Raw genomic sequence first — 22893 nt, 5'->3', positions numbered from 1 at the left:
CCACCCCTGACTGTGAGACTGTAGTATCAGTGAAGAAGATTTTATCATCACTTTCTGAGTCTTACACAATTGTCCCTCCAGTGATCTTAAGAAAATGAATACTCCCATCCCTGCCACAAATGTTGAAATCAAGACTGACTGCCTACTGATTACCCAAGCCCTGCAAGAAGAATGCAGGTGGCTTGAAGAAGTTAGGCAAGCAGCAAGTCTGGATAACTTCAATGGAGATGAAGACATTTCCTGGGCAACTTACCATGCCAGCAAGCAGCCAATGCCAGACTTCGCTCCAGTCATCAATGTGCTTCTTCCCATCTTTCCAGATGACTCCAAGTCTGTGGCAATGATTCATCATGTCATGGATGTGATGAGGAACGCTATACTCCACCTAAATCCGTGTGAAGTGCCAGTGATCACTGAGGACTAACCCCTTCTCACCATAACCAAACAGATACAGTGGACCTGGCCTGCTGGGTATGGCGAGGACAAATCTGTTATTATGTGGTCTTCATCTGGAAATGGCAAGTTTAACTGGAGATTGGCTAGAAGATAGTGGATGGATAGAAGCCCTTGTTCAGGCCAAAGTGGCCTCCCTAGGAATGGCTGACTTCTTGAAAGTGTGTCATGTCATACGTACTAGGCATGCCCATCGAGTAACTGCCAACAGTCTGTGCATCTTGCTCCAAAATGCACACATACCGTATACCCAACGTCTCAAGGAAGATGAGGTCCTCATGAGGTATAAATGGTGTGACAAGCGAAAATTAGAAAACCCAGTGTTCTACTTCTGGCATACCACACTTCATTTGGATCTACTTGTATTGACCTATGTGCTGTAAATCCACCAGGCAAACTTTGCTCTCTACAGTGAATGCCTTGGAAAGCTCTCACCCTGGTTCTTTGTGTTAGATCATACTAATTATGCTCGTTGGGTGCCTGTTCACTCCAAGATAAGGTAAGCCTTCACACAGTGCATCCAGACACAATTAGAGAGTTCCTAAAAGGAAACATCACAGTTTGCAAGACACAACATGTTTTCTCTGCCGTCATGCTTGACCAGCCTCATGAGCAAAATCATACCATAATCAAAAGGGATGGTGGAGCTGTTGGTCTAACACAAAATACGGAAGCCCTTTGGCTCTGGATGGTAGTGGGACCAAAGATGGCCAGGTTGATAGAGGCTTGAGAAGACTAATAGAGATATCATGTATGTATTGCTATAACTATAGTGCTCTGCATTCTTTGCATACCAGAAACTCATCAAAATGAGTGGACTCATCAAATAAATGGGAATTGAGTTGCACAACAGATGCAATATTTGCCCCTTATTTTTGTTCACACACACGCACACACACACTTTGAAAAAAGAAGAAACAAACAAGTCAATTTTACTTTTATGTTTGACACTCTTAAACCCCAATCCTGGAAATAATGATATACACGAGTAACTTTAGGCACCTGAGTAGTCCTTTTGTAATCAAGAGGGCTACTCATGTGCATAAAGTAAGCATGTACTGTTGTGTTAGGATCAGGGAATAAATTTGTAATTAGGTCCAACGATTGTCAGAAATGAGTTACTGTTTCATTTCAGACCTGATTCTCTGAGGTGCAGTTGACTTTAATATAAACAGAGGGCAATCAATGCCCTATAGGTTCAGACCCTTAGTTACTTTTATTTAAAAGTATGTGCATGTCAGGATGCTATTTAACCTTCAGACATACCAGATGGTTAGCATTGTGATGATTTGTGTTGGCAGCAGTAGTGAGATTTGATATCTATTTCAGCCAAAAGCAAATGCAGTTTAGGCTCTACTTTTGGGATTGCTGCAACAGATCTGATTTAACTTACTTTTGATTTGCGCCACTGTAACTCTAATGATTTCAACGGAATCACACCAGCATGAGAGCAGAAGCAGACCCAATGTTCACCATTTTTGCTGGCTACTCTTTCCCATAGCTTATATATCTGATTTGTGCATTCAAATTTAGGTCAATGTACACTTTATGGGCTCTAACACACACACACTCACACTCACACTTACTTTTACAGGCACAAAATAATACACTGGCTTTGAGACCAACAGAAAATGTAAGTAATTTTTTTAACTTCTCACTGATTCAAATTGGCACAGTTTGACAGCCCTGTATTCTACCAGGATTTTCCATACACTGTGGGAAAAATCCCCTATAGTCCAGATTATCATCTCGTTTACACAATTAGGAATTCAAAGTAACTCCAATTAAATCAATCACCTTTCTCAAGCAAAAGATTGATTAGAGCAGAGCTTCAGCAGACTGCATTGAACAGAATGCAGGCTATCCACAGCCACTGCATTTATACTTGGCCCAATACTGTGTCTAGAATCTGTCACTGTTAGTCATTCATGCTGTAACATATGGAATAAGGTTTTTATTTGCTGGGTCTTTCCCCTCCCAGTTCTGCAACGTGTTGACACTGCTATGAAATAGATTGTGAGGAAACGGTGATAAGAAGGGATTTGTTCTGGTTGCTGGACGGCGTGTGAATATTTGCCTCCTATAAATAAGTCTCTCCCTCTCTCTCTCGCTCTCTGTTTATTAGGAGAACCCTGGCTCCCTCTGATTGAGCTGCAGGTTTCTATGGAGACAGCGTCCTGGCAACAACTCTCAGCAGCCGTTTTCTTCCCATCTACCAGGCCTAGTGGCAGCAGGCCCCGCGGAGAGGGAGAGGACCTGGCTGCCACTAGCAGCAGGAAGGGACGGATGGACATCCAGGCTGTCTAGCTGCGCTCTATGAATCTTTGCATACAGCTATCCCAGAAGTAAAAACATATTAAAAAGCCGAGCAGAGACATCCAGCAGAGAGGTTGCTAGGATGCAAGGGAAGGATGGGCAGCCATGTCCTGCCCTAATCCAACACTGGTGAGTGAATACAGCAGCTTTAATACGACTAAGAGTCTGTCTGAACTTTGCCCCTCTCTGTCGCATGACAATATGGTGATGTTTGTGTTGTGCTGTTATGTCAATTTCCCCCCATCGTAGCATTTCCACAATCATCCCCATATTCTCAGACGATCCCTCATGGAGGTGTGCTGCAGTCATTTTAGGGGACCTGTAAAACTTCATAATGTGGCAATGCAGTGTATGTAGTGTAAGGGCTTGTTTGATGTAGCAAAGTGATGGGCTTTTTGTTTTTTGACCCATCCTCACACTGAGTCATGACACAATAACATTTCTATTCACTCCAAAACACCATCCTGGTATGTTGCAATGCTCCAGTGCAACATTGTGATTCCTGAGTTTGTCCCTGCCACGCACTCTCAAAGGGCCCCTGGTCACAACATTGTGTCGCCTCCAGAGGTATTCCTGGACTGTTTTGAGACAGGAAGGATGGTCCAGTGGTTTGGGCATTAGCCTAGGACTTGGGAGGCCCTTAGAGTCCTTGCTCTGCTATCAACTTCTTGTGTGGATTTAAGACAAATCACTTAGCTTCTCTGTGCCTGAGTTCCCTGACTCTAAAATGGGGATAATAGCACTTCCCTACCTCACAGAGGTGTTGTGAAGATAAATCCATTGCAGACTCTGAGGTACTCGGATTCTATTGTATGTACCTTAGGTAGATTTCAATGTTATGAAAGTTACAGAACAGAACTGCTACCATTGTGACTTAAAAGAAGGGGCAAGTGGAAAACTGTGTATGGTACTTGTACGGCCCTCATTGTCATAGAATCTGAGCACCTCAAAATCTGTAATCTATTTATCCTCACAACACCCCAGTGAGGTAGAGCAGTGCTATTGTTCCCATTTTACAGGTGGGTCTCTGAAGCACAGAGAACTAAGTGACTTGTTCAAGGCCACACAAGAAAACTATCACAGAGCAGGGAATTGAGCCCAGTCTCCCAAGTCCTAAGCTGGTGCCTAAATCATTGGAACATCCTTCTTTTCATCCCCCCAGAAATCAAATGTGCAGGGCAATGGGTGCTTTCAATGTGTGGCAGAGGGAGAGGTATGCAACAACAAAACAGGATCAAACCTGAATTTATGTATGTCTGTTTCCTTAATCTTGCATGCAGCTTTATCTTTAGTTTCAAGTTTTGCATTTCTGACGTCAATGATTTACAGGAATAACAGTGAGGTATTCCAGGTTCATATGAGACAGAAATTGTGGTAGGCCTCAAGTGAGTGAGTATCTTTACAATCAGGTATGGAACTTACAGTTGTGAGATATCCATGTAGCTGCAATAGGACAAATGTAGAATATTCAGAAAAGAACTCTTGAAATAATACTCTCGTAAATCTGATAATATTGACTTACTGTCTTGTGCTTTAAGTTACTGTATCATATCAAACAGCAGTAAAATTAATTGAAAATAACTACTGACTTAAAAGGTTAAACATTTGGGGCCTGGACCTCTATTAGGTTCAGTGGAACTATGTCAATTTACACCAGCTCAGGAACTGATCCTGAGAGTTATATTTTTCTTTTGCTGCATACCTGTTAACATTAATGGATATTACACACATACATAGAGAGGGAATATAACTATTAGTTCTGACATGTAGCTATTATTATTTACAGGACATATATACACTTCCAGAACTGCAGAGAGCTGCGTGGAATTTAAATGCTGGTGGACAAGATGCTGGAGACTTGGTCCCTGAAAAAGTGCTGAATGTAGGGCTTGATCAAGTTAGTGGGAATATTTCCATTGACTTGAAAGGGCTTTGGATCAGGCCTTTACTGAGGCTTGCCTGTTAGACAAACAGAGCCCAATCCTGAGGTCCTTACTCAGTGCATATTCAGTACATAGTAGAGCAAAATCCCAGGGTATGTCTACGCTGGAATTAAACACCCGTGGCTGGCCAGTGTCAGCTGGCTCGGGCTTGCAGGGCTCAGGCTGCGGGATTCTAAAATTGTGGTCTAGACGTTCAGGCTCAGGCTGGAACCTGGGCTCTGGGACCCTCCCCCTCTTGTGGGGTCCTGTGAATGTCCTCACAGCAATTTCACAGCCCTGTAGGGCATGTCTACATTGCCCCACAGTTCGGACCAAGGGGGCATGCATAGCTGTGGGCACCAAAGTGCTGTGCTGTAACTCCCCCTTGTGGGTGCTGCAGGTAAGAACATACAGGTCATGAGTTCTCTGTAAACAATAACAGTTATGTACCAGATCTAATAGGTATATTCCCTCTGGGGACCTTTTAAGTTCACACCTGCAGCATCCACACAGGGAGTTACAGCGCAGCATTTTAGTGTGCACTGCCATTCAGACTCTTAGTCCGAACTGTGGGGGAACGTAGACATGCCCCCAGTATCATTCAGGATGACATAACTGCCTCAGAATGTCATTGGAGGTGTGTGAGGTCTCAGCATCAGAGAGATCTGAGTGTGTACTGCAGAACTAGCACTAGGTATAATCAGAATAAGCAATTGGTTAGGACCCTGAGCATTTCAAGGGGGCCCCCTATTAATTATTAGTATGTGTTGTGTGTGTTGGGGGGCCAAGTATTTCTGCTTAGGGCCGGCAATGGCCTACCACCACCACTGGTCTACGGAGTGATGTGTTTAAATTAAAAATGACAAATAACTGAATATTTCATATTTAGAAATATTGTTTCAGACGAATCAGTGCCTTTGGTGGCTTTTAGGACAATTTGTATTTGAATGTACATCTGTGACTAATCCTGCAGTCTTTCTGCACCCAGACATTGACTTCAGTGGGAGTTACAGATGCACAAGTATGGCAGGATGAAGCCATTGTGAGCTGAGGTAAAAAAACAAACCACATTTAAGATATACTGTCAATTATGTTTTAAAATAGTTTAATATTTTGTTTTGAGTTTTTGGAACAATATCCAGGTCCTTAGTGATTTAAATCAGGGATAGGGCCATTGAAGTCAATGAGACTATTCACATATTTAAAATTAAGCTGTGCTTAAATGGTTTGCTGCGTCAGGGCCATTAACATGCAGTTTGACCTAGTGGAATGAGCACAGATCCAGGCCCTGCCACTGATTCACTGTATGACCTCTTTGGGCAAGTCATTTAACGTCACTGGCTAAATTTCCCCAATTGTGATAATAGTGCTAACCAAACCTACCTCACAGACTGTTGTGAGGATAGCCCTCAGATGAGTAATCCATTGTCTTAATGACACTTAGGGCAGGTCTACACTACCGCAGGGATCGACACTCTGTGATCGATCCACCGGCGGTTGATTTAGTGGGTCTACTAAAGACCCACCAAATCGACAGCAGATCGCTCTCCAGTTGACCCCTGTACTCTACCCCCAGTGAAAATAGTAAGGTAAGTCAATGGGAGATTTTCTCCCATCGACCCCCCGCGGTGTAGACCCTGCGGTAACTCAACCTAAGGTACGTCGACTCCAGCTACATTATTCACGTAGCTGGAGTTGTGTAGCGTAGCTCGACTTGCCGCAGTAGTGTAAACACAGTCTTAATGGAGATGACTTTTGTGAGGAACAGTTTGTAGGATTCGGCCCTTGGTATCTGTACAGTGTCAGAATGTGTAAATAATAATAATACCTATCTCTAATATAATGCTTTTCATTGTAGATCTCCAAGCACTTTACAAAGAAGGTCAGGATCATTATCCCCATTTTACAGATGGAGAAACTGAGGCACAGAGGAGATTTGCTCAGGGGCACCCAGCAAAGCAGAAGCAGAGCAGGGAATTGAAGTCAGGTCTCCTCAGTCCCAGTCAGTGTCCTGGCCACTTACTACAGTGTTTCTCATTAAAATGGGGCTGTCTTTAAAAAAAAAAAAATTTTTATTCATGGAATGCTGTGCTGTAAGTGGAACACACATACTGCTACAAAAATGCTCTCTGTTTTCTAAGCAGTGCCTTGAAACATGTTCTAATGCATGAACATGAGGTGTATTTTGATACGTTTTCAGGATATCCCTCACAGGTTTTTTGAACATCAAAAGTTGACACTTGTATTAAAATAACCTGTTTTCTCCTTCCATCTGTTCACCATATTGCACCAAGTTTCATCAGCAATTGCAAAACTGTTTTCATAGATCAGATCTCTTAGTTTTCTGTAGCAATTCTGAGTTCACATGGAATTCAGGATCAGGCCCAATGTGAAAAAGGAGCGATCCTTGCTACGTCTGTAATAGGATCCTCGGTGGGCTGAAGGGCCTAGTGGTTAGTGTCCACTCATTCATGGGGCAGTGGTAGGGTAGCCTGGACCCACCCACTCCACTGGGCTCTGACCCAGGGCCCGAGGAGGGTCAGCAGTATTTGCCTGCAGGGAGGGGCTCTCTGAGCTACTTTCCCTGGGTCACTTCCTACCACTGCTTCACTCCCTCAGCTTCTGGTCCCAGATAAAGAGAAAAGAAAAATGAAAAGGAAACCCAATTGCCAGCCCAGATGGGCTCTGCATAAGTCCTGTTCCTTCAGGGAGGCTTCTCCAGCCCGCCTTCAGGATTGGTCTGCACTCCTCCCCAACCTCCCCCTTCGGAGCTTGGTTGCTCCCTTTTCACCCCTGTCTCCAGATGGAGCATGCTCTGCAGGGTTGGAGGGGTGGGGCTAGCTGGGCCCAGTACTGCCCTTTAACCCCTTCCAGCCCAGTGTGAGGTTTGTATACCCCACTACAATGTCAAAAACATTTATTTTTAGATGGCATAGAGTAGATGGATTTGGTTACAGCTACCACTCCTTTTTACAAATAACCTACTGAGCCAAATTCTGATCTCATTTACACTGGTATAAATCCAGTGTTGCTGCATTGAAGTTAATAGAGTTACACGGGTGCAAGTGTTATCAGAATCTGTGGTTATTACCATATGTATGATGGCTATTTGAAATAGAAAACAAATGGTTAAAAGACTAAATTTTAACTAGATTTTCAGTGACCTCTGTTTCTACAGGCACAAGTTAGTTAGATGTCTTACTGCCAATATTTGAACCTGCATAACATATTATCCCATATAATGTACTGTCTCTTAAACATTTTTGTTCCATTCTTCAGCAAATACATCCTTAACATTATATATCATCCTGACTGTTTTATTTTTGTATTAACCATTGATGCTAAAACATTTCCTATTACTAGGAATATTCTATTGTTTCCCTTCCGTGCCATAGGTTAGCAGTGTCGACCTTAGTTGGTGATTTCCCAGTTCCTGATGCTGGAGATGCATTAGCTAACAGACTTTGTTTATTTTTGTGTGGGGTTTCCTCTCTTCCTTAAGGCTGCTCTACCCAACTACAACTGAGTCAGGGGACCTGGTTAAAACATGGCTGGCTCCTGACCCAGTACACTAGGGTTAACATTTCCATTATTAAATTGGAAAGTCTATTATATTGGAAACACAGTTAGGTCTGCTCCACAGAGTACAGTGTTGTAGAATCTATTTGTCTCTCAAAACAAGCTTTCAAATGGCTGGGTTACTTAAATGTAATACTAATGGCCACATTGTGATACACTTACCTATGTTGAATAGTACATTACACCATGAATACGTCTACTCTATAAGAGGTACTACTCGATAGGAACAAGAGTATCACAGCCTAGCTATGAAGTGAGTGGGGTTCATTTGGCTAACTATAAATCTTTCTTGTAAGGATTTTTGGTTTTAAATTACCGATTTAATGAATATTTCAGCTGGGAATATGTCTCTTAACTTGGGATATTTTAAAATTTTCTGGAGGTTGGTAATTCTGGGGTACAACTGTAGATACTAACAACCAGACACTCACTATTAATTGATCCATGCAAAAGTTAACCATAACTGAGAGGGGCGTGTCAGCTTTCACTGAATTTTCTTGCTTTTACTGCTTTTTAAATCACAGTTAGAATTATTTCTATGTAATTTTTGTATATCAAGTTAGAGTTGGATCAGAAAGATATAGCGATTTAGAAAGTTGCAGGTGCCTGTGAATATTGGGTTTGTTTAGATGACCACAGATGTCAATGTATAGGGACTGTCCATACGAACACTTAACACCTGGCAAGTTGGAGTGTTAATCTACCCCACACTAGCCTGCTGTGCACTAAAGTGTCTGTGTGGACCCTGCTGATGCACACTGAAAGTTCCGAAGTGCACTTAAATTATGTTGCTTCAAAATGGGAGTAAATAAATTAATGGAGATATCCTACCTCCTAGAACTGGAAGGGACCTTGAAAGGTCATCAAGTCCAGCCCCCTGCCTTCACTAGCAGGACCAAGTACTGATTTTGCCCCAGATCCCTAAATGGCCCCCTCAAGGATTGAACTCACAACCCTAGGTTTAGCCAGGCCAATGCTCAAACCACTGAGCTATCCCTCCCCTATAGATCAGGGATCGGCAACCTTTGGCACGCGGCTCACCAGGGTAAGCACCCTGGCAGAACGGGACGGTTTGTTTACCTGCCGCGTCTGCAGGTTCAGCCTATCGCGGCTCCCACTAGCTGCGGTTCGCCGTCCCAGGCCAATGGGGGCTGCGTGAAGCGGCGCGGGCCGAAGGATATGCTGGCCACCTCTTCCCGCCGCTCCCATTGGCCTGGAGTGGCAAACTGCGGCCCGTGGGAGCCGCGATCGGCCGAACCTGAGGATGCGGCAGGTAAAGAAACCGCCCCGGCCCGCCAGGGTGCTTACCCTGGCGAGTTGCGTGCCAGAGGTTGCCGATCCCTGTAGTAGATCAAAGCACATTATGGAATTTTAATGCATGGCAGCAGGGTCCACATGGACACTTATTCCATGGCAAGCTAGAGCAAGGTAGATTTACACCCTGGCTTGCTGTGAACTAAATATTCATATAGACAAGACCTTAGAATCATGGGGGCAGATCCTCCGCTGGTGTATATTGCCATAGCTTCGAGCTAGGCCACAGGCCCAATCCTGCAAACATGTACTGTTGAAATTAATGGGACTATTCATAATAGAGAGCAATAATAATGGGGAAAATTTTCAAAGGCATAAATGGGAATTAGGTGCCTAACGTCCATTCATTGTTGGTGGGATTTGGATGCCTAACTGCCCTTTGTGTTTTTTGAAAATCTCCCATAGTCCCAATAATATATTTGTAAAAAATCTAAACCAGTTCATGCATCCATCTTTTTATCTGAAATGAAAAGCAAGGCCATAGTTTGAGTATAGTTTATACCAAATGGGAGTGGTCTGCATGGAATCTGGTGTAAGCAGATCCTGCTGGCTGTCCTGACAAAGTGTGGTGTGTACATCACCTGAGCAATTTAGTTAATTTCTAAAATGAGACAAATGGCTACTAGAGCTAGCTTGAATAACAATAGCTGTGAAGCTGCAGCAGCTGGGGCAGCAGCACAGACCCTGGGTTATGTACTTGAGTGTCTAGTCCGTATGCTGCTTCCTTGGCTTCAGTGATATTGTTATTTGATCTAGCTAGATCAAAGCTACTCCAGTTGTGACTACATGTGCTGAAGTCACTCTAATTGAAATGTATTTGTGAATATTTCCCACTAAACTAAAATTTTAAAATAGCACAATTAATATTAATTATGATCTGAACATTTTTGAGGCAAACTACCAAACAATCCTTGTGTTGCAAATTCTTCTCCCATACTGGTAGATACTTGAAAAATATCAAAGACATGCAGCCTCAGTGCCAGGAGGATTGATAATGAGTTGCAAAGTCATTCAACTTCACATCACTGTGTGGTCACTGTTACATAATTTATATTTACCCTTGGGTACCATATAGTAATATTTGAGATACCACCAAATTTACCAATACTTAGAATGGGAAATAGGAGTAGTATAGATAATTGCCACTGTGCTCACTAGGTCAATAATGGCTGAAAGTTATCATCTTGTGGCTTTGTGGTGACCTGTATGAAATACTTTGGTGAGTCTCAGTCCAGTTCACAGTAGAGAGGTATCTGCTAGAGCTGGGTGGGAACCAGATTTTCTGTTTCATGGGATATTCCATAATTTAGAATTTTTTTCTGTTCTGAGACACAACAAAACCAAAAAAATTGAAATTTCCCATGACATGAAATAAAAAAAAAAATTAAATAAAATACAAATGTTTCATTCTGATTTCAACTTCTTAAAAAATTGTATTATATTACATAAAAATTTTTAAAACCCCGAAAAGCTGTTTGGAAACAAAACATTCCATTCTGAAAAGATCAAAATGGAACACTTCAGCCTTATCAGGATACTCTGTTACATTCTCCTGAAAGAGAATTCCACCAAAATCAACATATTTCCATGAAAGATGTAGTTTTCAACGAATCAGCATTTTCTGACAGAAAAATGTTCCATTGGAAAATTTCCAACAAGCTTTTATGTCCACATCACAAAGCCACCCGAGGCACTAACTGACACTTTTCTCTCTCATGAGAGAGGCCAAGAACTGAATGTCAAATTCATCCCTGTGCAGAAGACAAACGCCAGGCTTCTGAACCACTTGAGTTCCTTATAGGCCTTTCACGGGGCAAATTTCACCTGGCCTAAGCCCTGACATAATAATATCCTCTCACCCCTAGTGGTGGTCCTGTTCGCGGACTGGTGTTAAGAAGTTCACTTTGCCACTGCCTGTGCCAACCCTGTTCTGGGAGGAAGGATGGTCCAGTGATGAGGGCACTGGCTTAAGACATGGGGAGCCAGATTCAATTCCTTGCTCCACCAAGAACCGACCTCCTGTGTGACTCTGGACAAAGCATTTAGCCTCACTGTGCCTCAATTCCCCAACTGTAAAAAATTGGGGTAATAATGCTTCCCTATTTCAGAACAGGGTTGTGAGGCTAAACACGTTAGAGACTGTAAAGCGCTTTGAGGTCGACTGATGAAAAGTGCTATATGAGAGAGAGGCTTTACTATTATTAATTCTGTGGATAAACAGAGAACTACAGCCTCCAGGCTTGTCAATCTAGCAGCTTTCATGCGTGCTGCATTCACTTGAAAAAGCTTTTTAGTTGTTTTTAGTCATCTAATTCTCCACCCTGTTTTTTTGTGTTATATCAAATTTTGGATGCAAGTAGTCTGAAAGCAAAATCATGGGCAATATATAAAATGTCTTCCAATATCAGAGTTGTTAGCATAATCTTAAGGTTCACTTTAAACAGATACACAAAGTCATTTCAGTGCCAGATATAAACAACTGTTAAATAATTTAATGTGTATTTTCTCAACAGACATAAATTATTGAAAAGAAAATGGCACAACGAAGCCCAATCTTTCCGACACTTGCCCCTACTGAAAGGTACAGTCTGGCATGTTAGAAATCTAGAATCTACAGAGTGCAGGAGTATCTGTGCTTCTCCTTTAATTCTCTATTTACAATCATGCTTAACATTGTAGCTTTTGTACTTAATGCAACAACTAAACTAAATTAAATATTGTAGACATATACTCTGCTTATCCAAATCATGGGCCAAATCCTGAAGCCTTTAGCTTTTATTCAGTCCTTTTTCAAGGAAAACTTCTAGTGGCTTCAACTGTGACAGAGTGAAAACCGAGGACATCAGAACTTGTCCCAGTGGAAGTCTTTCATGAATAAGGAGTGAATGTAAAAATGTAGGGCCAAATTCTACCTTCATTTACACTCTGGTTGCATCTCCATTAACTTCAGTGAAATTACAGCACAATGTAAGAGAGAACAGAATTTAGCCTTCACTTCATGATTTGGCCCCTATGAGTATCAGATAAATACAGCATACAAGAAAAAAAGAAATAACTAAGGTGTATAAAGAAAATAAATAAGAGCTGTTTAAAGGCACAAAGGGGAATTAGGCACCAATGCTCATTGACTTTCAATGGGAGTTGAATACCTATTTTCTCTTTGTGCCTTTGAAAATCTTTCCCCCAAAAGATTACAAAACTTAACCTCTGTGAAAGACTGCGTTCATCGATGGCCAGATTTTCAAAAGTCTCAGCACCTCAGCAGCAACTATTGCTTTCAATAGAAGCTGCTCAGCGCGGAGCTCTTTTGAAAAATCTGCACAATTATTTAGGTGCCTAAATGGGAGCTGACCTCTTTTGAAAAGTTGCCTTAGAGACTGTGAGTAGCTTGGATTTTGTCCCTCCTGGATTTCCAAAGCTTTAGCATGTATTTATTCAGCTCCCAAGAGGAGAAGTTTTTGGATGCATACTCCAGGAGTAGCCTTATTGGAAGAGAAAAGAATGGATGCAGACTCAAGATATTCCTTCTTAGTCTATTTTTATTTAACTTTATTGCAGTTATTGCTTTGAACAAGGATGGAAAAAAAACAGCTGCAAAGTTTGCACATGTGTAGTAATACTTGCAAAATTTAATCAAAAACATTCTGAGTTCATGTTCCCAGCCAAACTGCTTTGTCTGTCTTAATTTGTCCCAAAACACACTAATATCCTTTTGTTAAGTGTACATGCCTGGGTTAGTCACCCTAAGTGAGATGGGGAGGAGGCCCTGACTTCCCTTTACACCTACCACTCATGGCAGCAAATGCTGCACCTGCTTATGTACAGCAGTGGGCCTCTCCCTGGAAGTGTTCAGGATTTCTGGGAGGTAGTATTCTTTCTAGAGGCACTCTACCTCCCAGTGCTTCTACTAAGGTGGTATCAATCTCACATAGATGGGTGTGGTTAAAAGCTACAATAGAGTTTTGAGTAAGGTCCTCAATATCTGGCAACACATTAATAATACATTTGTTTGAATATATTTCTTTTGTTAGACGGATTCGAAATATACCACTACACAGCCAAGCTTTGACCGCGGTCCCATTAGCATCTGCAAGTCTCGTGGATCAGCTAGAAGACAGAATTCTAAGCCATGAGAAAACAACTGCTGCCCTTGTGGAACACGCTTTTCGCATTAAGGAGGACATTGTTTCCACTTTGCATAGAATGCAGAACAAAGGGGGAGGAGATCGGTTGGCTAGGCAACTCTTAGAAGAACACATCCGAAACATAACAGCAATAGTGAGGCAGCTTAACCGGGACATTGAGGTATGTTCTGATTCTTTCCCGGGGCTGACACCATCTCTGCTATTGACTCCAAGTTTAATAAGAAAATTTAGTAAGATTTAATATGTGATGTAAGTGTAAGATCTGAAGAGTTTATAAACTGTGTGTACATCCTTACAAAGTGCATGCAGAGTATGTAGTTCTTTTTGCGGCAATAAAAAAACAGTACGGGGTGGCAGGACTTTAAATATAAATTCTACACAAACAGTTTCGTGGTGCTAATCTATTTCCTTTCAGCACAAAACTAGAAAACTTAGGAAATCATCAGTTAATGCAGCGCTAACATGCATTTCAACCTAAGTTTAAAGGCCCTACCACCTAAACATACTCACAGACTCCTCACCCCTGCAATAAAAACTCCCTTTCACTTTCCACATGCACCACCCACAATGCACACATCCAGGTGATCCACTCACAGTCAAATATGCAACCTTAAGCCTGACCTCTGCAGAAATTAGCAGGGTAGTGGTAGATGGACAAATATAGGTTAGTATTTCAGGGCCCAGTTCTGCTTCCAGTGTGACTTCAGTGAGAGTTGTGTGTGTGGATTGGGCCCTGAAAATCAGGAGAAACCATATATGAGTATAATGCACCACATTCTGCATGCCTATAAAAACAGTTGTTATTAAATTAAAAAATAGATTTTATATTTTATTTGGATTTAGCAAAATATAATAAGTGGCCTATTGAATGTATAATAAGTGACTTATTGAACTCCTATTTGCATATTAATGCCTTATAGACGCTGCAGGAACAGATACGTGTCAGGGATAACCTCAGTTATGGAACTAATTCTACCTTAAAGAGCCTGGAAATGCGGCAGTTGTCTGGTTTGGGAGATCTTCGGGGGAGAGTTGCAAGGTAAGTGTCGGTTTTGGGGATATTTTTTGCAATCAGCTGATTTTCTATTAATCTTGAAGTATGCCTTTTACATTTAATGACAGTGGCCCAAATTTAACCTTGGCCTAACTCCCAGAATGAATTTGGCTCAATGTTTTCATGGCAATGCACAATAATCTGCATTCCAGTATCAAATATTAAAACTAGTTACATGACTGTTAATTCTCGAAATTAGATTTCAGTAAATGGGCTTGAATTCTAAAAATGCTTCAGTTTGGTTCAGTTTTAGAAAGGACTGAGGTTCAGGCTGGGGTTTTTATGGAACTAACTCATTAGCTCACCTGTAATAAAGATACCATGGAACAGTTTGCGTTTCCAGGGAGCAATATAAAATTATATATTGCTTTTGAATGTATTTTAAGAAGTAGAAACAACTGGTTAATCTTATTAAACATTAGATAAACTACATGTTATTCCCAGGGTTTAAAGTAAAGGGGAGTGGAGGAAAACATAGAGTGATAGAGATTCTACAGGCCGAATTAAGCCCTCACGTAGGCCTGGTCTACACTAGCAACTTATGTTGGTAGAACTATGTCGCTCAGGGGTGTGGAGCTAACCTGGTGTAGACAGAGCTATCTCGACGGGAGGGCTTCTCCTGTTGACATAGCTACCACCTCTCGAGGAGGTGGATTAACTGTGCTGCCAGGAGAAGCTGTCCCTTCACTGAAATGCTGCAGTGGTGCAGCAGCATTGGTGCAGTTTACCTGCTGCAGCATTTTAAGTGTAGACAAGCCCTTACATTTTGTTTTTAGATTATACTCTCAATGACACCTGGGCAAACCTACTTACAGCTGACACCAATGACAATGAAGACACAATCGGAAGGTAGTGGGGTTGCACAGCTGTAGATGAGGACTTAATTTTGTGTACAGAATCTTGATTGATTACTTCTGCTGAATTACACCAGGGATGAATTTGTCCCATTATCTGGATTTCTGAAGACATTCCATTCTTTTTTGCTAGACCAGTTTTGTTAGTTGACTGCCGTTCATCTGAAATGATTTACTGATACCTTCAACAGGTTGGAAAAACTCAGCTGAGGAGGAGAAAGGTTAAAAGTTTCCGTAAGATTTCCTGGTGTCTGTGTTGGGCAGCATATAGTTTCCACATTGACTTGTTAGCCCAATTTCCAAGGAGTGGTTTAAACAGGGTTTAAAGCACTGATTATAGAGGACTGATTTTTCAGACATTCAGTCAATTCTTTTAAGTACAGCAGGAAAGAACAAAACCAGCTCTTGCTTTGTTGTCTTCAAGTCAGACAAACTATTGAACAATATTTATTTATCACTGAAGGGTCACTGCCAAATTCATCTGCATGAGTCTTCCTGCATAGCTCCCTTTCATATAAAGGATTCACAGTGAGATTTTACAAGATCCCATGTTTGGAGCAATACAATTAGTGCCAGCTTGTGCAGCCTTTATTCACATTGGTGAGTGCTCATTCATGCAAGTAGTGCCATTGAATTCAATGAGAGTACTCACATGAATGAGAACTTGCCAAAATGTGGCCCTAAATGGCAAAGCGCTTAAAATGGGGGATGATGGTGGGCTATCAGCACTTAGACCATTATTTCTTCTTGATATGTTTACTCAGGGAAGTTCACGCTTTCCCCCTGATAATTATAACTACATGACAGCTATTACACAAAGTGCAATGCTCAAGGTCAGTCATCAGAGTGCCTCAGGGGCTAGAAATTCATGTTCATTATTGAGACAGAACCAGTTTATTTTCTCTTGTTATTTGCTGTTTCGTGCTTCCCCATCAGGCATTTTGTTAAAATCTTCCCCGGGGAGGGAAGAAAACTTGTTTTACTTGTACAATGCTGAATTCAATTAGGACACTGTTCTGTGACAGTGAATTAACTGCCTTCAGTTACAAGCACATTTTGCTGTAAAAATTCCCACAACTCCTGATTATAATTATTATCATTTGTATTACAGTAGTGCCTAAAGATCCCAACTGAGACTGCAACCTCATTGTGCAAGGTGCTATACAAATACATAGTGGGAGACTGTCCTAAATTGCTTGCAGTTATTTAATCAATAATTTGAAATTAACTCACTTGTATAATTTCACCCAAACTGTTCCACCAGGAGAATCCAAAGGGTGAGTCTGGCCTGCTGGCTATCAGGCTAGATTTATGAGTTAACTTTTGACCAGCTTTTGTAAGAATTTGAGTGTTAATCCAGGGTTCTGGCCAAATATCAACGTGGGTGATTACATTCTGCCTATCTAAATTCCCCTTGCAATTTCAAATGGATATGGTATTATTTCTTGACTATCATAACCCATTCTGTAGTTCATCTCATCTGTACAGTGTTGAACAGCTATTCTGTTTCTTCTTCCAGGTTGCTGCATTTCTCGGTGAGTGTAGTATTATCCTTATAGACAGATGCTCTTGAAGCATAACCCAAATCCAAACTCCCCCAAATTCTGGAGAAGTTCAGACCTGAATCTGAACTTCACAGGTGTTCTCATCTCTATAAAGGGATGAGCCTAAATCCCTACAGCTGAATACCCTCCAAACTCTGGGAAAGTTTAAATTCAGATTCCAGCTTGTGCCTCATGCCCATCTCTACTTACGTATAATTTGCTAATCATTTTGTAAAACACTTTGAAATTGTTCAGCATGAAAGATGCTGTACAAGTTCACCATAAATTATTAATATTAATAATAAATAATCAGCATCATTAAGCTAAGTGAACTTTTATGAAAGATTTAGGAACATGAGAATTGCCATACTAAATCAGACTAGTTCTCCATCTAATCCAGCATTTTGTCTCTGAAGTAGCTGGTCCTGGCTACGGTCAAAGGAAGTTAATAGAAGCCCTGCAGAAGGCAGGTATAGGGAATAACATGCCCACAGGGAAAGTTTCTTCTTTATCCGCAGTAATGAGAGGTTGATTTATGCCCTGAAGAATACGAGAGATTATATTTCTTCCAAAATTATTTTTTTTAAATCTTTGTTATTACAGCACTGTATGATCTTTTCAAAGTGTCTTAGCAGTAAACTGATATACTGTAGCACACATATTCAGACGGTCCATCCAAGGTCCCACACACCAGTGAAGCCCACTGTTATGAGCTTCAATGGTTGTAAGTTATGCATAAATGCATAAATGTTTAAGTTTTGCCTTGCATTGGCCCCTCTGCACTGGGGTGCATTTCCTTGCTATATGAATGGAACAGCTGTTAAAACTTCTGTGCACAGTGAATTATGTTCATTATGTTTTTTCACAAAAGCATAAAAATCAAGAAATACTTTAAAAAAACTGATAAGCCACCATGGGTGGACTGGAATACTTTTTTATGCTTATTACAACTAGCTGCTCTTGAATATTGTTCTTTTGTCCCTACAACGTTTGCTCCTTGGTGAATTGTGGGTGTAATTCCAACAACATCTTGAGATTTGTATCATAAGACACAAAGGAATGCAAAAGCCCAGAACTGCAGCATGCTTTACAGAGTGAAGGTTTTATCTTGCATCTAGCAGGTGGAAGATTATTCTTTAAAACTATTTTAAAGTTTAAAAAAATCTTGGTCTTCTTTTGATCTGGTACTTGGAAATGCAGTTTGAGCTTCCCTCTTGCTTCTGGCTTGACCAGTCTCTTTTAACTTTCCATGTCATTATGGCCAGAATTTTTAGAAGGGCTCAGAACTCAGAATTGGGGCCAGATTTCTAAAAGAGAGCTCAGTTCCCATAAAGGCACCAAAATAAATAAATAAAAGCATCCTGGTGCCTATGGTATTTGCAGTAAGAAAACTCGCTGAAATGTTACTGTGCTTGTCAGGGCCGGTGCAACCACTAGGTGAACTAGGCTGGCGCCTAAAAGCCCACTCAGGCGAAGAGGTGGAGTGGAGGTGAGCTAGGGCGGGGGGGGCGCGGGGAGGGCCACCTTAGCTTCCACGGGGGGGGGGCTCCCCAGGCAGGGGGGGTGGCGGGTGGGGTTAGCTGCCGTGGAGGGGGGCTCCCGGGGGGGGGGGAGCGGGGGGGGGGGGGGGGGGGGTTGGGGGGGTGGGGGGGTGGCACAAGGTGGAAGTTTCACCTAGGGGGCAAAACTTCCTTGCACCGGCCCTGGTGCTTGTAGATTCTTCAGTAAAGTGATATACTGTTAAATTCTTTGGTTCCAGGCACATAGGAGTAAACAAGCATTGTGTGCTTGCTTACTCCCTTTTCCCCTGAGCAGGCAGATGTGGAGGGGCAGGGACTGACACATGCTGACTGTTCCTGACACACAACCGTCCCATCACTAATACATCCTTTGCTTGTGAGGCAGAACAGTGCATAATGTGTAACCACTGCTACCCTGAGTAGCTATCTTGCACATTTGAATATACATCATGCTACTACAAGTCACATGAGTGTTGTAGAGGATTTAGTCTTAAGTAAACCATTTTTGTACTTCTATGTACCTCCTGCTGTATAGTTCTTGGTTTGGTGCCCATATGCATGTAGCCACTAGCTACAGTCAGGATATGTCTGCACTTGGAGCTCTTGGTGTGATTCCCAGCTTGCATAGACATACTTGCACTAGCTCTCATTGAGGTAGCGCACTAAAAATAGAAGTGTAGCTGGGGTGCCCCAGCAGCAGCGAGTGCACAAGCTAGCAAAGTACAACCTGACTGAAACCTGTGGGTACATATGCCACTCAGCTACTCTATGTTGCTTCTCACTGTTACCCTGGCTGCACTACTGTTTTTAGCATGCTAGCTCAATGAGAGCAAGTGTGAGTATGTCTATGCGAGCTGGGAATCACACCCTTAACTCCAACTGTAGGCATAACCTCAGAAGTAATAGAATAGCAGACTCCCCTCATATTGTCCAATGATTTCTTAGCAACAAAAACACTTTTCAGTGATTCATAAAACTAAATACTCCTTTTGCTTACTGAGATTTGGAAGGCAGCTGCTCCATAATTGTGCAGTTTATTTTAAACACCACTGATTTCTGCAATTATACTGTATACTGAAACCCAGAATACTTGGTTTACAAAGTCAGGTCCTTCCATGTTATTTTTTATTTACTGAGTGCACGTAAGTACAGAAGTTAGTAAAGGATCTTGCAGTAAACATTCTTAAAAAACAAAACAAACAAACAACAAAATATACCTTTGGTCTAATCTCCAAAAATGTGTGCTTGCAATTGCACATGGAAAAATGCCTGTGAAACTAAGTGATTATTTGTATGGCCAAAATGGGCATATTAAGCATGAAAATGTACACTATGTATTTATATATTTGTTTGCACAAAATTCTAATTGCATGTATAACCCTAATAACTACACAAAATATTTTTATTTGGCCTTTGAAAATCTGTTAGGGTACAAAAAAGTTACTTTTTCTCTTTCGTCTTTATGTCCCACATGCATGCTTTTGGCTAGGTGTGTGGGCTTGGCAACATGATTTTGTTACAGATAAAAGCACAAGGAATTAATTAATACTGCAGGTTGGACTTTGATACATTTTTATTTAAAAGAACTTCATAATCACATTAGAGATTGACCAAAAAAGAACCTGAAACCAGAACTCGTTCAGATTTCAGAGGAGTATGACTGGAGCGGTGTTGGATTTGTATGCCATCCTCAGGGTTTTGTTACAGAGTAAAATTCAAAACCATAAAGAGGTTCTATTTTTATTCTAATTTGGATATGGCCAAAATCTCATTAGAATAGTCACTGTAATGAGATTTTGGCCCAATAGAGTTGAAGTCTCTTGAGATTGTTAGTTTGTCTTCAAACCTGAGGCCTAGCATAAACCTGAACCAGAGTTATTTTAAGAAACAGGTATTACTCAAATTGTAAATCATGCTATCTTATTTTTCTCCATTTTGGTTGGTACCATTTGAAAACCAGTGGAGACATTCATTAAACATTCTTTTATCATTACAAACCTTTAACTACAGATTTACACTAGTGTAACAGAGGTCAGAATCTGGCCCCATAGCTGCAGCATATCTGTACTTTCTTCTGGGCAGATACCAACCACATGTTTGAATGTACAGCACAGAGATATTCTCTCTTTTGACCATACTAGAGTACTGAATAAAATTTAAAGAAAATCCTAGTAAAACGAACATTAAGAGCATGCTGTCTTAACACTTTGAGTTTATGCCTCCACAGCTTTTCATATGGTACCAACCAAAATATACCTGGAAAAATATAAAATAATATGTTCAGTTTATTCCAGATTTACATCAGTGTAACTGAGATCAGAATATGGGATACTTTGGAAATCCCTTATGTTCTATACCATACAACCAGCTGCCCCCTACCAAATGTACTTAATTACACAAACAACAAAGATCCACTATGATCATATGCAGGGACGGTGCAACCACTAGGCGAATTAGGCAGCCGCCTAGGGCGCCTAGTGGTTGAGGGTGCCTAAAAGCCCGCTCAGGCGAGGAGGTGGAGTGGAAGTGAGCTGGGGTGGGGGACGTGGGGAGGGCCGCCCGCAGTAACGGGGGGGGGGGGGTTCACAGGGGAACCGCTCCCCGCTCCAGATCACCTCCACTCTGCCTCCTCCGCTGAGCACACCGCCCCCACTCTAATTCTCCTCCAATCGGCGCCACAAGCCTGGGAGAGGAGGAGAATTAGAGCGGCGCCAGCGGGCTCAGCGGAGGAGGCGGAGCAGAGGTGAGCTGGGGCGGGCTTCCCGGGTGGGGTTAGCTGCCGTGGGGGGGGGGCCTCCCTGGGCGGGGTTGGCTTCCGCGGGGGGGGGGGGGGGTGGGGGGGGGGGGGGGGGGGGCTCCTCGGGGGGGGGGGGGTGGGCGTGGTTAGCTGCCACGGGGAGCAGTAGCGTAGCTGGGGAGGAGCAGGGGGAGCGCCTGCTCCCCCGAGCCCAGAATTCCCCAAGCCTTTTCCAGAGCTGCTCCGTCTTTCGGCAGCCCTGCGCATGTGCCGCTCCATCTTTCGGCAGCATTTCGGCGCATGCGCCGGGCCGCCGAAATGCCGCCAAAGGATGGAGCGGTGCATGCGCAGGGCCGCTGAAATAAGAATAATTTTGGTGGCCCTGTGCATGCGCCGCTCTGTTTTTTGGCGGCATTTCGGCGCATGCACCTTTTTTCTCCGCCGTTCCTCCTCGGCAGCAACCCTGGCTATGCCACTGACAGGGGGTGGGTTAGCGGGGTGGGGGGGTGGCGCAAGATGGAAGTTTCGCCTGGGGCGTGAAACTTCCTTGCACCGGCCCTGATCACATGAGCCAAAAATAACAATGTGCCATAAAAATTATAGAAGCCTGTTGCATACATTTGCTACAGTAGTTTCAAAGCAATTGCTTTTTATACTTTTCTATGAGAACTCAGACACTTCTTGGAGTCCATGTGCTATTGGTGAATAGACACAGGATAATTTCATGTCTCTGGTTTCCACTAATGGTAACAACATAGAGGGCTTTAGCCTCTGTTCTTTCTCCAAATACTCCACAGATACTCTGGTCTGGAGGTCTGGTGGTACATCTTTAGTCCTATGTTGACTTTTTTCATAGATTCCAAGGCCAGAAGGGACCACTATGATTATCTAGTCTGACCTCCTGTATAACACTGGCCTGCACTTCCCCAAAATAGTTCTTGGAGCAGATCTTCTAGAAAAACATCCGACTTAAGTTGCTCTTGCTGCCCATATCACATGTTTGCTCCAGTACTCTGAGTTGCTAAATGATGACTTTCTAATGTGTTCTCACTTCTCTATGTTACTTTGCTTCTCTTATTATTTTCATATTGTAGTTCTACCATATTGCTAAGTGGCTTCTCTTCTGTTTGCCATGTGAGTTGTTACTTTCCTTTTGTGCTTCAAAGGTAACAGTGGTACTTGCTATAATTCAGATGATGAAAGTGCATCCCGGAGTGAATGCTTTCCAACTGAAATGATACAAAAAATGATTAAAATGTGAGATTAATTTGGATAATGGGTGAGCTTGCTGTTGCTTGTCACATTCCACTGCCTGCTCTTTCCAAAACCTTAACTGCTATCTGATCTTAATCAGTTCTATATATTAGATTATGTAACTATGACAGTTACATATTTCCCTTAACAAAAATACACATTACTCATACTTTTGAGAGGTCTTTCTCCTGAACCTACAGT

At 42.2% G+C, this 22893-nt stretch overlaps 1 protein-coding gene across 1 annotated transcript; it reads left to right on the top strand.

Moving 5' to 3' along the window:
• Positions 1-878: 878 nt before the first annotated feature.
• On the top strand, positions 879-22676 carry FAM81A (family with sequence similarity 81 member A). Its single transcript, XM_029910747.1, has 8 exons — positions 879-952; positions 2048-2086; positions 2579-2898; positions 12098-12165; positions 13616-13889; positions 14650-14768; positions 17157-17172; positions 22605-22676. Exons 4-8 carry the CDS (start codon positions 12119-12121, stop codon positions 22674-22676), a joined length of 528 nt encoding a protein of 175 aa, XP_029766607.1. The 5' UTR covers positions 879-952; positions 2048-2086; positions 2579-2898; positions 12098-12118.
• The last annotated feature ends 217 nt before the right edge of the window (positions 22677-22893 follow it).

This window comes from Terrapene carolina, unplaced genomic scaffold (genome assembly GCF_002925995.2).
Source record: "Terrapene carolina triunguis isolate 2854851 unplaced genomic scaffold, T_m_triunguis-2.0 Scaffold67, whole genome shotgun sequence".
Taxonomy (NCBI): Eukaryota; Metazoa; Chordata; order Testudines; family Emydidae; genus Terrapene; species Terrapene triunguis.
The sequence above is the reverse complement of the archived record's forward strand: the minus strand, read 5'-3'. Positions and strand labels throughout refer to the sequence as shown.